We start from the raw sequence: 16,823 nt of genomic DNA on the forward strand, positions 1-16,823 counted from the left end.
TGACACGAGCTGCCATTTAATCTTACGATAGCAAGACGGGTAATGCCAGTTTGTCAAGAGCAGGCTAGTCAGATAAATATCCCGACTGCATGTTATACCTTTCCAAAGGGTGTTGCACAATTAAGCCTGCTCTTAAGCAAAGAATCGTTTGGCACTTTACCATGGTCATCAGATTTAAGCACCTGTATGTAACGACTGACAGTAGCAACTACTACAGCGAAAAAAAGAAAAATAGAGGGGATGGAAAAGAAATGTCCTCGCTTCAATTTTGCTCTTTTTCTTTCAGACTAATAATGAACAACACAGCAGACTATGCATATGTATGAAACATGTTTCTCGTAAGCTCAATGCGGCGCCGGGCCCGCCCCTTGCTCAGTGAACAATGAACAACAATATGTTGGCACTTAGTAGCAGAAACATTATCTCCAAGCCAGTGCCTGTCTTTTTTTTCCCTTCCATGAAAATGCACTGAGCAACAATTTTCTTTTTAAGCCAGCCTATCTTGCGAATATTGAAAAAGGAAAGGTAATCTGTGCAGCTCCTACCAACGTGTGTTTAACTTTTGAGGAGAAGGCGGATGACTCAGTCAATCAATTATAATCCATCACAACAAACAGAAAAAAAACATGGAGTGATGAAGTGGTGGCCAAGAATCCACTCTACAAAATGCAAAACAAAAAGCAAACAATGCTCTGTGCCCCACATTCAACCTGTGCTAGAACCATTATAATGAACAGCTGACACTGACAATAAGGAGGAAACGGTGCTCTGTGTAATGCAACACAAGATTTGTAAATAATACCAATGCATATACAGCTAAACCTGGATATAACGAAATTGACAAATTCCCGAGAAACTTCGTTATAAAGAGAATTTCGTTATATGCAGGCTCGGCACGAAAATTTGAAACAGAAACGCTTACCGTATTTACTCGATTCTTACCACTTAGCGATGGCGTCGTAGCACTGTATAAGACCCGTTTATAGTCCGACGTTATCAGGGCGCGGGCCAGAATCGTTTGCGGCCACTCACGCTACGCCGGCTGCGCTGCGCCAGCCGAAACGCCATCTCCTCTATACTCTGACGCGCGCGCCGTCGGCTGTTACTTTCAGAGCATGCGCAGAACGATCCCAAGCCTGCGCGCCGCTTTTAACGGCTGTCAGCGACCGTCGGCGAAGCAGCGTGGGCGCCTCTATTTCTTCGCGCGAAATGGCATTGTAGGTCGGCGCAGTCGGCGCGACCAACGCGTGAATGGGTCACTAGCCAATTCGGCACCGGGCCCGTCGGAAGCAGCTGGTTACGTTGGTCGTTTTCGCCAACGTGACGTAGCGCGCGCGCGCGCTCGCGTTACGTCGCACTATAAACTAAAGTGACTTTACCATAAACGGCCCTATAGTGTGACCTAGTGTCAGGTTAGTGAAGTGAAGCGCAGAGACTTGCACAGTAACCAAAGAGTGGCGCTGCCAGCGCGATGAAAAAAAAAAAAGTATTTTTTTTTCTTCGGCAACATCAACTGAAAAGGAGAGTGCCGGCTTGGCGGGCTAGGCCAACTGCAGCAAGCGGCGGGATCAGGTTTGAATGAAGGGAGGGGGAAAGGTCACGTCCGCGGCGGCAAGATCGTCGGGTCGAGGGATGCAGGCCCGCCTCGCGTGTGCTCGCTCTAGCCTCGCAGTCGCCGTTAATTTGAGCGCGCCAAGCACGCTCGAATTAACGTCACCTTTTTGCACCTTCTCCGTCACGGCGGAGAAGGTGCTTCCGGTTGCTGCTCGCGCAAAAATGACCAAATTTGCGGCGAAATCTCTCGAGCGTCGGCGGGGAAAATTCGTTATTTCGAGGGGGTCTCCCGCTGCCACTTTGTTACGTAGAGGTCTCAAATACATGTGCTTCTATGGAGTAACGGCGGGGAATTGAAAAACTTTGTTATATCCAGGAATTCGTTATATGGAGGTTCGTTATAAGCAGGTTTAACTGTATGCACAAACCTAAACACGCAGACAATGACAGTATAAGCAACATGTGAACGACAGGGTTTACTAATTACTTTGTACAATGCCACATAACTATCTCCGTACCTGTCACACCTGTCGCAAAGTTGGTCCTTTGTTTCAGAATCTTTGATACCATATTTAACTTGATAATAATGCACCCTCGATTGTAACGTGCACCCGGTTTAGATGGCCCGAAATGAATCGTGCAATGCCCTCGATCTCAACATGCACCCCGATTTTCATACTTCAAGAAATTATAAGTGCAATGCCCTTCATTGTTTATAGCTACCAGATATTCATGGTAAGAGAGAGAGAGAAAGTAGTGGTGATTTGAGCTCACTTGGAAAAAAAGAAAATTTAAAGCATGCGAGCTGCAATAGACCACTGCCGCTGGCAAATGTCTTCTTATCAGTATCTGCCCAGAGCATCTCATATTCGGTGCCATCTATGACTGCATTCCTTAAACGTCTTCCATCTATACTGCATTCCTTAAACGCATTGGAGACCATAGCAGCCTAACTATATTGTCCAGAACATGCTATAACCTAATGAAGTCATGGTATGGGCTCGAACTTACGACAGCTCATACAGATGCAGCTACGCGTGGGGTGGATTGAATTACAGAAATTTTGAACGTGGATAAACAGCTAACAACAAATGAACACTTCAAACTGCAAAATGGTTTGTGCAGGACAGAAAGGAAATGTCCAACATCCAAACATAGAACATTTCCGAACAAATATGCATACATGGGCCTGAATGTTGACTTCAGTTTCCAACAAGAACAACTGTGCCACATTTTTTAATGCAGCAGTTGCAAATACTGAGTCTCATTAAAAAATGTTAAAAAACGTTGAAAACTAGAAACCCCAACAATCGGTAAGGCTGCATTTGATCATGCGCACAGCTATATTTACCGCACCTGTCTGCAATAAACCTACATTATCAGCAAGAAACCCCAAACATCGGCACTGTAAATTACCAATAGCCCACAACGCGCAAAATCTGCGCACAGTGTGACTGAAGTAAGGCACGACAAAAGGAAGACCTGGGGAATGCTGATGTGCAGAATGAGCTTGCAGCTTGCACAGTCAAGCTGCATTAAGGCATAGCGTGAGCCATGAAGGTGACCAGAATGTCAAGGGGCGAGGCTCCTCAGAGGACTGTACCGCCCTCGGTCATGGGGTTCACCATATAGTCGAGGTATTCCTGCACTATCTTGCCCACACTGTGGGGAAGCAACCTGGAAAAGACCAAGCATTGTGAACATTAGAGGTGTTCAGATAGTGGAGTTCTCTGATCATATCGAGTAGTACTTGATGAAAACTTGGCTTTAAATATCGAACTGAGTGCCAAAATATTCCCTCACTCTCAAGAATTCAGGAAGGTTTAACAGAAGATACAGTAAACTAACTTGTGAGTTGCTGCTGCTTTTACTGTAACTATTGCAATACAGAAAATACTGTTCTATCTCTGCATAGATACCTTTATGTCATGAGGAGGACCTATCAAACTTATCGCCAAATGATCCCTTCACGGACTCATCACTTGCACATGAAGTACGAACGGCTCCGTCGGCAGAGCAAGGTGTTTTGCGGCAAGGTAGTGCTTGAGAAAAGTGAAAGTGGAGGCGTAAATGCAAAGGGTGATAAAGGAGAGAGGGACTATAGACAAGGTGATTCGCTGGTGCATATGTACATGTTCCCTTTGAGGGACACTTGCCACCATGCTCTTGACCTGCCACTGAAGCGGTTTGCATTGTGATAAAAAGGATTCTGTGTGGATCCAAAATGTCAGTACAGTAGATTTACATTAATTCGACTCCGGTTAATTAGATTTTTCAGCTAATTTGATCCTGGCCTAAAGCCCCGGTCGGTGCCCATGCATTTCTATGGGCCCAAATGTTCGTTATTTCGATACTAAAATGGGCCTTCGCCTGATAATTCGAACTTGACCAGTCAGCACTTATGCGCCCGACCCCTATGGCAACCATAACAGCAACCCCTTTAGTGGCAGCGTCTGTCTCGGTGGAGCTTAGGAGACAGTGAACACATGTCCTTAGGAGGGTTGAACACATGTCATCTCCCGTCGAAAGCGCCCATTTTCGACCCGCCCTAGGATGATCTTCAAGCAAAAACTGTAGCTCACAGTGTCTGATTACGGTATTTACCCGATTCTAACATGCACCTTCGTTTTAAAAGAAAATTGGGCCGACCATTGCCTGCATGGTGCAATCGGATACAAAACCAGAACGGCCTTCTCAACTTTCATATGCTTTACTGCATAACATGAATGTATTGCGGCGAAGCTGACTTTATAAAACTGGCCGCTATTGCGCAACGATTGTTCTTGCTGAAAAATCGGGTGTGCGTTAGATGTCGACTTCCTTTAGGAGCTTTAATGTCATTACTATGTTAGACACAAAGAAAGTGGGCTCGTGTTTGATTTGGAGGCATGTTTGAATCGAGCAAATGTTGCCAAATCAATCAGTAGTGTACGTGTTCCAGCGTTTTTTCTGCATCTTGTCTAATTCGACCGGCCAGATAACTGCGTCAGTTTCGCCGGTTCCGTCAGAGTCAAATTAACGGAAGTCGACTGTACTATATACTTCAACTTGGTCAGTCACCTGTAACTTCATACTTGAAACCTGCACTCTTCAGCAGCAGATATCAAGCCTGTGCTCGTGTCTCCGACTAGTCGCACATAGTTGCTCGTCTGTTGGCAAGATCCAGAGGGTCCGTGGAACTCCTCCCAGAGATGTGTAAGTACATCTCCTGTTCTTTACAACCCTGACTACTCCAGAAGCAGCACTCACACAGAAAGCTTGAGGATGAGGTTGAAGCTGGCTGGCACCACGATCAGCTCCTCATCCCGGAGCACCCGGCTCACCACCTCACGTGCCGCCTGATTGGCATCCACTGGGGGAAAGATCCTGGGGAACCTGAGCACGAACGAGGCCTGGGTTCAGTGGTGTCCCTGCCATGTTTATTTTGCTACCGATGTAGCAAAACACATTTTTTATGGGGTTGGAAGGCAAACATGCTTGTGCACTACTTAGATTTAGTTCCACATTAACCACATTAAAGAAACCCACGTGGTCAGAATGAATACAGAGCTCTCCACTTCGGCATGGAGAGCTCTGGATTTATTCTGACCACCTGGGATTCTTTAATGAGGGACTAAATCTAAGTACACAAGGATCTTTGGATTTCAAATCCATGAAAATGCGGTTGCTGCTGCCAAGAATCGAGCCTGCGGCCTTGCAGTAAGCAGAAAAATGCCACAGCCACTGAGACATGATGGTGGGTACTAGCTAGTGATGCAATACTGCAAGTACAGAAATTGAAAAAAAAAAAAAAGAAATGTTTTGCTATTTACAAAACAGTGGCTACCTTTGAAAGGAGAAAAACAAACATATTAGACAATATCTGTTCTCTGAGCTGCAATGTAATGCCACTGGTCTTGTGTGTGCCTTGCAACTGTTAATGCAAAAGTACAGTTTATGATAGTACTGTGGCCTGAACATTACAGTAGAAGCTTAATTGGTAAACAGAAACAGTTTAAACAGAACAATTGCCTCTGAAAAGCTTGCCTTTTGTATTTCAGGCAGAAGAAAACTTGCATGCTGTGACACTTCAGCAATTAGACTTCTTGTGCAAGCACAACAAATACATATCTTCTTTCTCACTCAACAACATTACATTTTTCTGTGCAACAGTATGCATTAAACACTCGGACATCCTGGCAACACTGCATTTCCCCATTTTGCCCAATGAAATTGTGGTTTCTATACCAGTAAATTGATAGAAAAAAAGATTGGGCCACCGTCCCAGTCAAAACAAACATCTTCTGACATTTCGGGTTCCACACGAAGCCCTCGTTCACAATGGTGCCAGTTTGGATCCCAGAAATTGTATTTGTGATTTCATGCTCTGTGGTCGACAGTCATGACACCATTTTTTCCAACAGTGAGCCTCCCTGTGATACCAAGTGCATAACACGTTTCCCACAGTGACTTCCGTGTTGTCCAATGGCGATAATGACAATGTGCAAATAATGTCGCAACTCGCAGCTAGTGCCTTCTGAAAATTTTGCAGGGTTTCCAGCACAAACTGAAGTAATTTCCTCTTGAGTGCACAGTTAATGGCGTCTTCAAACAAAGCATTTGTTTTGTTCAATGAACCCTTTTTCATAACTGTAAGACTCTCTTTCCCACAATACAGTTTGCCAAACAAATGGCAACTTAGTCATTTTTGCAAACAGCACGTACGAGCATAGATTGCTAGCACTATGTCATGGAAAATGGACACTTGGCTCTTGTGTGTGTTAGCTGCAAAAGCTAACACTTTATCTTTATTTGAACCATAACCAGTGCAGCCATTAGTTGGGCAAACACAAATGCAGAGAAGCGCCCTTGTGAATTGGGAAAAAGGCCTAAATTTGTATGCCATATGAATATCAATGCTAATGCAGATTCTTGCCTATTGTTTGCTTTCAATGTAAAAGGGCAGACAATAACATTGTGGAAGTTTCATGTATGCTGCTGCTGAAATCGCAATGTTTCACTTAGCATACAAGGTGTGTATTATAGTAACAACACGAGATGCGATGTGAGGCCAGGAACACAGCCACCCTATACGCAATAATGTGTTGACACTTGCTCAACCCACCATGCACTCAGGTACGGCAGCCCCATGTGGGAGAACCCGCGGGACAGCACAGCAGGGCAGATGGTGGTCAGGCGGATGGTACGCCCCGCCTCCGTCTGTGACAGCTCCCGCTCCAGCGACAGCATCAAGCCCATCACCGCAAATTTCGATGCGCTGTGAAAGAACATTGGAAGCGAGTGTTGTGAGCCTGTGACCTCCTAAGTTGCGGGTGCTCCAATAAAGTTGGTAGTAACAATGATGGCATCACAATTTCTGGATGCAGGCACTTCTGAAAGCTTTAACAGAAATATTCCAACACTTCAAGAGCACACCTGCTTTCATGCATTCAAAAAAAAAAAAAAAGGGCGAATGAATTACTAAACATTCTGTAACTTGCTTTGTTGATAGGGTATAATGCTTTTCAGTAAATGGCTTGGTTCATGTATTAAATGGCTTGGTTCATGTTCATATTAGATGCGGCTTGCAAGCCAGTGTGCATTTGTAGACGACTGTCACTAAAAGCTACAATTCCAGAGTGGGTCCACAAGCATTACGTGCTTGAGAAATGAAAAAATATATGAGGATATGCTTATGCACAGTGTGAAGCCACCAGGCTTCAATGGATGCCAGTGACAAAATATGCCATTCCATGCACTCCAATCTCATCACCCCATCTAACACTCTGCTGCTCATAACTGCGTTTTCCTTTGCTTTGCATCCATAGATATATCTGCATTCAATTATTATTATTTTGTGAACACCAGCATGTGTTGCTTGAATTGCTGGGCCCTATGAAGGACCTCATAACAATTGTTACCAGTGATGTTAGCTGCAACAAGTCCCTATTCTGTATTATGAATATTAATCCAAACATTTCTCTATATTAGTGCAGAAAATAAAACTTTGTCCTATGTTTGAGACCAAACTGCACTGATATCCTGGTTCAGTTTCTACGAAGTCTGAATTTTCCTTGAGCAGCCAAACGACATTGCTTACACCGTCAAGAATCTGACTGAGTGGCCAGAAATTTTGCAAATTCGAGAATTGAAAACACATAGACTTAAAGAACAAGACTATCTCGATGGCTCCAGTGAAAGAACAAAACTGATAACAGATTGGTTATGACTTAGCAAAAAAAAATTCGTCGGCCCTTCCACTCCGTGAAGATGGTCAACCAGCGAAGCTGAAACTTGTGGCCCTGGTGTTTATCACTGGGTTAATCCCGAGGGTTCATTGAAGTATTTCTCAATTATGAGGTTACGCACACGCTCGGCTGCAACGGAGAGAACGACGTCACTGACGCCTGCAGTCCGGTGGCGTCACTTGCTTTCGATGCCTCGAGTTTGCTCGGTGGCGTGGTTAGCAGCATTCGCCCGCCATTGCCGCTTGCGATACTTCAAACTTAAATTGCTTCAAAATTAAATCTGTCCGTTACGTAATCCAATAAATGACTCATACCCCCGTAAATGCGGCCTCCCCATTACGACGATAGAGGAGAAGTGAAATTCTACGGTGGAATGACGGAGTGGCAACGCAGCCAGCTGTGGAAGCAGACGACGACGACGAACGCAGGAGCAGTTGCACAAGTGCCAGTTGCGGAAGAAGACGACGATGCTTGAGTCAATGCTGATTATGATAGTTTTCTGTGAATGCGATTTTGCCTAGCCATATAAAACTTCGCTTTAATAGAAAAATTATGACATGAATCGTACTGTGTGTGTGTACATGTCTTACTGCCAGTTCGTTCATCCCTGTTGTAGTACATCTAACCGGGAGTTTTTAAATTTGGGAGAAGCAATTATATCTTAGTGATTACTAAAGTAGTCTGGGTGAGCCTTTTGCACCGTTCTAAGCGTGTAGCACAGTGAGAACAAAAAGGGATTCATAATAAAGCAAGTAATGGGTGTATCTAAGAGTGCTACCAAAAGCTTCCAAAGGCTATCAAAAGCTTCCAAAGGGCTGACCCATCGCTTCTGGATTCATGCATTTGGGTTGAATGCACGCTCAAAACCAAAAATAAGTTTGTGCAAGGCGTGATGGAAACATCAAGAAGCTATTTCCTTAGGAGTGTAAATTGAATGAATTCCCGATTTTGATTGATTGACTGAGTGACTGGATGTACAGTTGCTTGGTTAATGTCTTCAGGTGCCAATTAACTCTGTGCATTATAAATTTAATTTCCTCACATTTATTGCACCTTTAAAATATTGAAAACCATTGAGCTTCACAACAAATTAGGAGTTTTCAATTCCTCAGTGAGTTTTCTCAAGCTTACAGAATGTGTACTCCATGTGGCAACTCTTTATAGAAACATCAGATATGAGAATCTCAACTATTTGATGTCTAGCCCACTTGGACAGCACCTATCCAGACACTTGAAATATATGCCTGAAGTAAAACATTGTGAAAACAATGAAAGCAGATGAACCCACTAGTACATGAGGACACACTGACACTGCAAGGGCAAACAGCTCACTATTTACGTTCGAACTCATTTTACTAAAATCACTTTAAACTTACTATTCCAAATTGCAGCACAGGTCCAATCAGCAGTGCTTCAAGACATTTGTGGCATATTTTAAATATAATAATTTTAAACAGTGCTTTTGGTTTCGATGTATCCTTTTGCATGCACAATTGCGAACATAGCGCCTGAAGGGTTTAATTGATTGACAGAGTTTAACATCCCAAAGCAACCCAGAAGCTATGAGGGGCAACAAAGTGGAGAGATCCAGATCAGTGTGTAGCACACGAGTGTAATTGCATTTCACGCCCAATGAAATGAGGCTGCCATTGGTGGGAACTTAGCTCGCAACCTCACACATAGTAGATCACGAGATCACTGAGCCACGACAATGGGTGGATTACCTATTTTTAAAGGTGCCGAATTGTTAAAAGTGCAGAGTGCCTTCAAGAAGCCAAACTCATGTGGAAAGCTGAAGCTGGTTCCCACACCACTCACCAGTATTCAGTGTAATTGGCTGCTCCCACCAGCCCAGCGAGAGACGAGACTGCCACGATGTGGCCCTTTTTGCGCTCGAGCATCTTGGGAAGAAACTCCTGGATCATCTGCAAATTTCCGAAGTTTCAAACACGAATCAAATATTTCTGCTTCAGATAAACGTATTTGGTTATAGAAAAGCAATAGCCAATTTCATTGAAGATTTGATCATGACTGAACGTACTGGTTTACTACAATTACTGCCTGCAGTAGAACCAGGTCCATACATATGTTTCATTGGCCTCTAGAAGTGCCGCTTGTTAAGTCAGGAATTGTGATTATGTTCACATCTTGCTCATTTACAAGTTGTTCAGTCAAAACTTCGACACACTATTATTTGTATTGAAAGAAATAAACATTATATTTTTGTAACACCCCCCACTTTCCACATATTATTTTCATACTTTCAGAAGCAGAAAGATATTTGGTATTTGATGCAATATTCAAGTATTTCTAATATTTGCATTCGATTCGATTATAAGATTTCACCATTTCTATGGAAAATCCTTTGCCCAGCTGTTACAATGCCCCATAATGGAAAATATCTTAATGCAGATGAACACAAAGGACAGACAAAACAAAGTGCTATGTTCAACTACATAAACCATATAAAAGTAGTGATCTGCTACATCTGTCCTTCTTTGGGCTGTTTAAACCGCGTTAAACATGTTCCATTATGCAGATACACAACTGGCCCAACACTTTGTCTTTTAATAAGTGTCCATGCAATATAAGCTGAGTGCTGCAGTAGTACAGGGGAGAAGGAGGTGATTCTTCGGTGCTTTGTACGGTGTCTAATTGGTCAACCAATGTAATGTTTGTTACACAATACACACCTGGCATATAGTTTAATTCTAAGAATACTGGAGAAAAATCTGATGCTAGCTCCTGCGTGCACCACAAATATGGCCAATCCTCCTGCAAGAGGGGGAATGATTGATCTGCCTAAACTTCATCCTTGTGGCTTTAGAAACATTGTGGATTCTTACAGTAATGTTTCTAAAGCAAATGTTCACCACAGTGTCTGCATGGTAAGAGCCATTTAGCTTCTAATTTCTACTATTTGATTGTTTTCAGAACATAACAAACCGAAATGATCATTTATAAGATTAAAAACAATCCTTGGCAAACATCATCTAGATTTAGTGGCAGGCATAGTTAAAATCGCCAAAATCACGCAGTGAAATAAGGCACACTACATCTGTGCACTACTACACGCTAGAATTGTGTAACACACTACCCAAATGAAACAAAAAGAAGAATAACAGACCCTGCGGTACACTTTTGTCAACAAGTTATAGCCAAATCAGAAAAATCTATGTACTGCCCATGATTCTCATGGTGGCAGGACGATTGCACCCCACATTGCCCTCTGGTAATCTTAGTGTGAAATTATGTGATGTCCAAGTCATGATGGCCACTGAAAGGTAAAGGAAGTGGTCTAATTGATTCTACCTGGCATTGTTTTACATGCGTTACAAAATATCTGAGTGCAAGAGCACATAGGCGCATCTTTGCTTTATACGACACGAACGTACAACTTACCCAGAAGTGGGACAGAGTGTTGACCTCCATGGTACGTCGAACCTGGCTTGGGTTCATGTTGAGGATGGGCATGGCCTGAGCAATGCCTGCATTGTTCACCAGAATGTCCACATCTCCGATGAGACGTCCAATCTTTTGAGCGATGTTCTTAACTTGGTCCTCGTCTGTGACATCACATGTGAAAGAGAAGCCCTTTCCGCCCGATGCACGGATTGTCTTGGCCAGCTCATTGTTGCGTGCCTGCACATCAAGGAACAAGTTTGCATGTCATTTAAGTTTTTCTGTGCAAGAGCAGTTATGTCATGAGAAACTGAGCTTGAGAATCTGCAATGTCATGCTGTAGTTTAACGCTCTTAGAAAGGGAAAATTGTCACCCTCTTGACTCGCAGCACAAAGCTACAAAGGGAACCGACACGAGAAAGAAAGCTTCGCAGTTGAAGAAAAATTTGACCTGGTCAGAGATTTTTCTCAGATTGAGAAGATTTCTTTCTGAGCAATCCGTACGGATTCCTCAAAGAGGAGTTCTATGCCTGCTTTGTGCGTTAAATGACATAAGGATTCCTGAAGGTGTCCAAGTCTATGTAATCCCTCATTTATACCCGTATTAAACATGTAGTTAAATAAAAAAATATATTTCTGGAGTTTTATATGCCGGAACCACGATATGAGTATGAGGCACACCGCACCCGTAGTAGGGGACTCCAGATTAATTTTGACTACCTGGGGTTCTCTAACACGACCCTAAATATAAGTACATGAGCGTCTTTTTGCATTTCACCCCCTACCGAAATGTGGCCAAAATTAAACAAACTATAGATAATGGGTTAATTGTGGGAGCAGTATTTATTGATTTAACTAAATCATTTGATACTCTGAACCATTCCATTCTTCTGCATAAACTAGAGTCCTGCGGCATGACTGGTCCTCCCTTAAAGCTTCTTCAAAGCTACCTAGCTAATTGGTCTCAAGTTGCGCATGTTAATGGTGACCTTTCATCGGCTGAATTAATCAACTGTGGTGTTCCTCAAGGTTATCTATTGCGTCCCTTATTGTTCCTGTTATTCATAAACAATCTACCCAATGCGCTTACCAGTTCTAGGTGCCTCTTGTATGCCAACGACACAACCATCTTTTCATCTTCTAAGCCATTGACAGTATTGTAAGATCAGCTTAATGCAGACTTTAACAATATCATGTGGTGCTCACTAAACCATCTTCGAATTAATCCTTCAAAAACAACTTTTGTTTTGTTTCATAACCCGCAAACCACAATTCCAGCTCCTCTTCAGGTGTATCATTAAGTAATCATATCATGCCAATATCTGATAGTGTTATTTTTAGGTGCCATTTTAGACAAACATCTAAAATACAACTGTCATGCTAACTCGCTTCTGAGGAAAATATCATTTGGTATTCACATTATCATCAAAACATGCAGGTATTTGCAACCTCATATTCTTCGCTCATTATATCATTCTTACATTCATTGCCATTTATCATACTGCTTATTCTTGTGGAGCAACACTTACAGTATACATCTAAATCATCTTAAACGCCTCAAAATCAAGCACTAAAGTTTATGACCTTCAGCTCCTTCCACTCTGCACCCATTTACCAACAGCTCTGTATTCCACTTCTTACTCAGTTATTTGAGCATAAGCTGTCCAATCGCTATCTTTCGTCCAATTCATTGCAACATATTTATTGACAGCATGCCCATTAATGGTCTTGTTAATACAAATAACACTAGATTTTATAAAAACAATCACCTTCTCTTACCAAAAGTCAAATCTAATAATGGTTAAATTTACAGTCAGTTTTCATGGCATTGCACTTTGGAATTCTACCCTAACAAACTTTAAGTCATCCATTTCTGTTCAGTCCTTTAAAAACAATTTTAAAAATAATTTATAAGAAGCAATGTCTTTTGCCTAAATTCACTTTACCTGTGTCATTTTTTTTTTATCTTGTTTTGGTTTGTTTATATATGTGTTTCGTGTTACTGTTAATTTAGAAATATTATTAACTTCTGTATCTCAATAATTCCTACTTTTACACTGTCTGTTTTTCTATTACTACTGCTGATAGCTTATTTTGTGTTTTTTTATATATACTTCATATATCTCATGTGCTTCATGTATTTCATGTCATTCCTTGTGACAAATTATTATTATTATTATTTTTTTTTTTGTAGCGGTGTAACCCACTGCCTACTGTGTACCCACTAATAAGAGGAGGTCCCCCTGACAGTTTTTACTCTGGACCTCCTATTGTGCTAAAATATTCATGTCTTCCTTAATATTTGTACTTGAAACAATCATAAAGTCTCATACAATGGCTCCTTCTAATTACAAAGCAGAACGCACCGTAAAGGCAAACACAGAGGAAAAGTGGCTGTGCTCACTGCACATTTGGAAGACAAGTCATTCAAGGAAACGAACCATCGCCTCACAGTGCCATATGAAGCTCACCCACATGACTGCTTCTGGTAGGTGAATTACCTGTAGATATTTTTACATTTGAAGTTAGGTAATATCTGCTTTCTGAACTGTGAACACTACATGTGGGAGCAACATGCACTCATGCCTTTTCGAATTCTTTCTGTTCAACGAGCAGTTTTCTGCCACACGCCGGTCTTTGACATGGCGGTGGCCATTGAATTCGCTTTATAAAAACAAAAAAAAAAAAAGCTTTATTGTTCTGTATGAGTGTTCCTACAAAAACAAAGAGGAGGCAGGAAAAAACGTACGTACACCTCATTTGAACAGTCGCAACAAATGTATAATGTACAACTACACTGCAGAAGGATCACACAGTGCACACCACGTACGGTCAGAAACAAGCAATATATGCCATGAGGATAAGGATCATGACAGCAAAATGACGTGAAGAATGAGGCATGGCTCACTGCTGAAGAGGGGTCGGACAGAGCAAATGATCAGAGCAATGAGCTGCCTTTGAGCTAGACATCTACACAATGTCGTTATACTAAATATTTTGCCTCACAAGGAATGCGGGTCATGCATTGTGGCACAATGGCCTTTCACTGCTGCAATGGACTAGAGAATTCGCTCAAGCCGCGAATTCAACATGACACCTGAACACGAACATCGTATATCACACACCTTCAAGACGTTTTACGGCTACAGACAAAAAAAAAAAAAAAAGGAAAGAAAAATAAGAAAATGTGGGCACCTGCTCCAAGAAAAAGGGGATATATATATTATACCCTGCGCTGGCGCGCGCAGGCCAAATGAGAGAAAGACGTCGTGAACATACAAACTTGCCAAGAATAAATAGCGATCTTTATGACGCAAGAGTTGTAGGCGCCCAACTAAATAAACAAAACGAGGAGAAAAAAAAAAAAAAAAAAAAACGCCGCAAAACCGTCTCATCGAACGAGCTGGCTTGTGGATTTCTTCCTTGTCCACTCAAGGCCACGCGCCTGTGACCAGGAAAGAATGAAGAATCGGAAAAGCGCGCCGAAAACGACAAAAGATGCAATCGACAGCGCAAGGGAGAGTGAGAAAAAAAAAAAATAATGATGTGACGAAGTCGGTACCAACCGCGGTCGGCATTGCTGTAGGAAACAGGTGGCGAATGCGGCGCGCGACATCGATGGGGAAGTCTTCGCGCGGGTAGCAGATGTACAAAGAAGCTATCAATGCGGGGAAAGATAGACCCAACCAGCCGAGAACAAGCGTAGAAGTGATATACGCAACTAATTTTGTTCAGAGAAAGGTTCCGAGCCAGCTCGGATTGCTTAGCGCTGTAAGTACCTCCACTTGGCGCACTAGAAAAGCAAAGCACGAAGAAACAATTCAGATCAAAGATAATGCCCACAAGCAAGCCGAACCACCGCTCGTTCGTGTCGCTGTGCGATAAGCTCTTTTACACGAACAACAGGCTTGCAGCAATGAATAATTAACAGCACGATAATCGCGGAGTCCGTCGCAGCGATGCAGTACGTGTTGACAGAGCTCGGGCTCGCATTTCACTTACCGGTGTCACACATGCATCCACTTTCGATCGCGATGGAGCCCGATCTGGATCGAAATTCTCGTTCGCGATTGGCTCCCTCCCTCAGCTTCCGCAATGGAGCCAATCGCGAGCACGATCGCGATCGAAAGTTCACCGTGTGACACCCGTATTAACGCAAGGGAGAGAAGTTGCAAAGCAGAGTTGAAAATCCAGAGTTGAAACTAGAAAAATTTTGCCTGCGTTACGGATGCGTTGTAGTAGCAGTACACTGACCGTCACGCCCGAAGTCCTCGGTTGCGCGCACCGCGCTCACCTGATCGATGTCGAGCAGCACGACTTTGGCGCCGAGGTTGGCGAAGCTGCGGGCGATCTCGCGCCCCAGACCTCGCGCGGCTCCCGTTACGACGACTACACTGCTTGACACGTCCTTCCGTGGCTTGGGCACGAGGGCGCGGTACAGAGTCTCAGCCGACGCCAGCGCGAGTCGGACAAACAACCGTCCGAGCTCGACGCAGAAGAGCAGCCAGTTGAAGAGCAACAGTATCATGCCGCTAGTGCGGTTGCTGCTGTTGTTGCTGCAGTCGCCACTTCCGAAGTCGTGGTTTGGTCGCCCGTTGCGCGTGTTTATCATGAAGAAGCTGGCGCCCCGTATGCCGCGCCGATGCTGATGCTTCGGATCGGCAATGTCGCACACAGTCACCGATGCTCCGGCAGCTCACGCCTCCTTTCGATGTAGGCGCCGATGTTGTTCTCACCGGCGGAAGATAGAGCGAACACGTTCTGCCAGTTCGGAAAACGCGCGCGCCAGGATGAAAACTCCGCGCGGATCGTTGCTGGTCGCACAGACTCGGCAAAGGAAGAGAAAACGGAGAAGGTTGTTATGCGATCGAAGCCTTGAGGACTCCTCACCCCACTCAGCCCCACTCGCCACTCCACTTGCGGTTAGGAGGCGTTGGGCAGGGAAACACACGGGAAAGAGCTGGCGGGGAAGGAGGAGAGTGGGAAAAGTGGGAGAGAGTGGGCGTCCCAGTGGTGTTTTAGCTTTTAGCACAAGTGGGGTAGCTGGTTCTTTATTCTCTTGTGGAATGGGGAGGCTGCACATGCTGTAGCCGCTGTATCCTCAGGGATAAAGGGACAGAAAGATAGAAAGCGGAGGCACGAAGCGTGAACAAAGTTCCATCGGCAACAGCATAGGGTTGACAACAGCTGTAGCGCCTCTCGGCCCTGCTGACAAGCTCCCAGCTTTCTCATACTCTGCGCGCAAGATAAACACTCGGCACGTAGTTCATGAAGCTGGGCCTGTTATCCTGTTATCGTCACGTATAAGACGCGGAGCGGGGCCGTCTCTGTCTCCTTGACTTGCCGTCCAAAACGTGCTGAAACCCGGTCGATATTCCGGGAGTACGATGCAAATCGGCGAACAGTTTTGGCAGGTGATTTTTTTTTCTTCTGTAAGTAGCTTGTTAAATGGACGTGGTACGGTTATTCTAGTACACTCTAGTACGTTGGAAGAAAATGAATTGAAAGCGAAACTTGTTATTTATTACCATTGTTACTGACCAGAAACTGCGCTTCCAGGCGCAGATGCAGAACCGAACCACCTGCTATGCTTAGAACAGATGCTATTTAAAATTAACCACCAACTCATCACAGGCACAT

General features: G+C 43.7%; 1 protein-coding gene across 1 annotated transcript; it reads right to left on the reverse strand.

Annotated features, from left to right (window-relative positions):
- Nucleotides 1-1,516: 1,516 nt before the first annotated feature.
- Nucleotides 1,517-16,667, reverse strand: LOC119450409 (short-chain dehydrogenase/reductase family 16C member 6). The gene is made up of 6 exons (XM_037713849.2): nt 15,478-16,667; nt 11,184-11,423; nt 9,600-9,706; nt 6,659-6,811; nt 4,804-4,929; nt 1,517-3,231 (listed from the first exon to the last, which is right to left on the reverse strand). The coding sequence occupies exons 1-6, from the start codon at nt 15,793-15,795 to the stop codon at nt 3,144-3,146; spliced, it is 1,032 nt and encodes a 343-aa protein (XP_037569777.1). The 5' UTR covers nt 15,796-16,667; the 3' UTR covers nt 1,517-3,143.
- Nucleotides 16,668-16,823: the final 156 nt, after the last annotated feature.

This window comes from Dermacentor silvarum, chromosome 4, assembly GCF_013339745.2.
Source record: "Dermacentor silvarum isolate Dsil-2018 chromosome 4, BIME_Dsil_1.4, whole genome shotgun sequence".
Classification (NCBI taxonomy): domain Eukaryota; kingdom Metazoa; phylum Arthropoda; class Arachnida; order Ixodida; family Ixodidae; genus Dermacentor; species Dermacentor silvarum.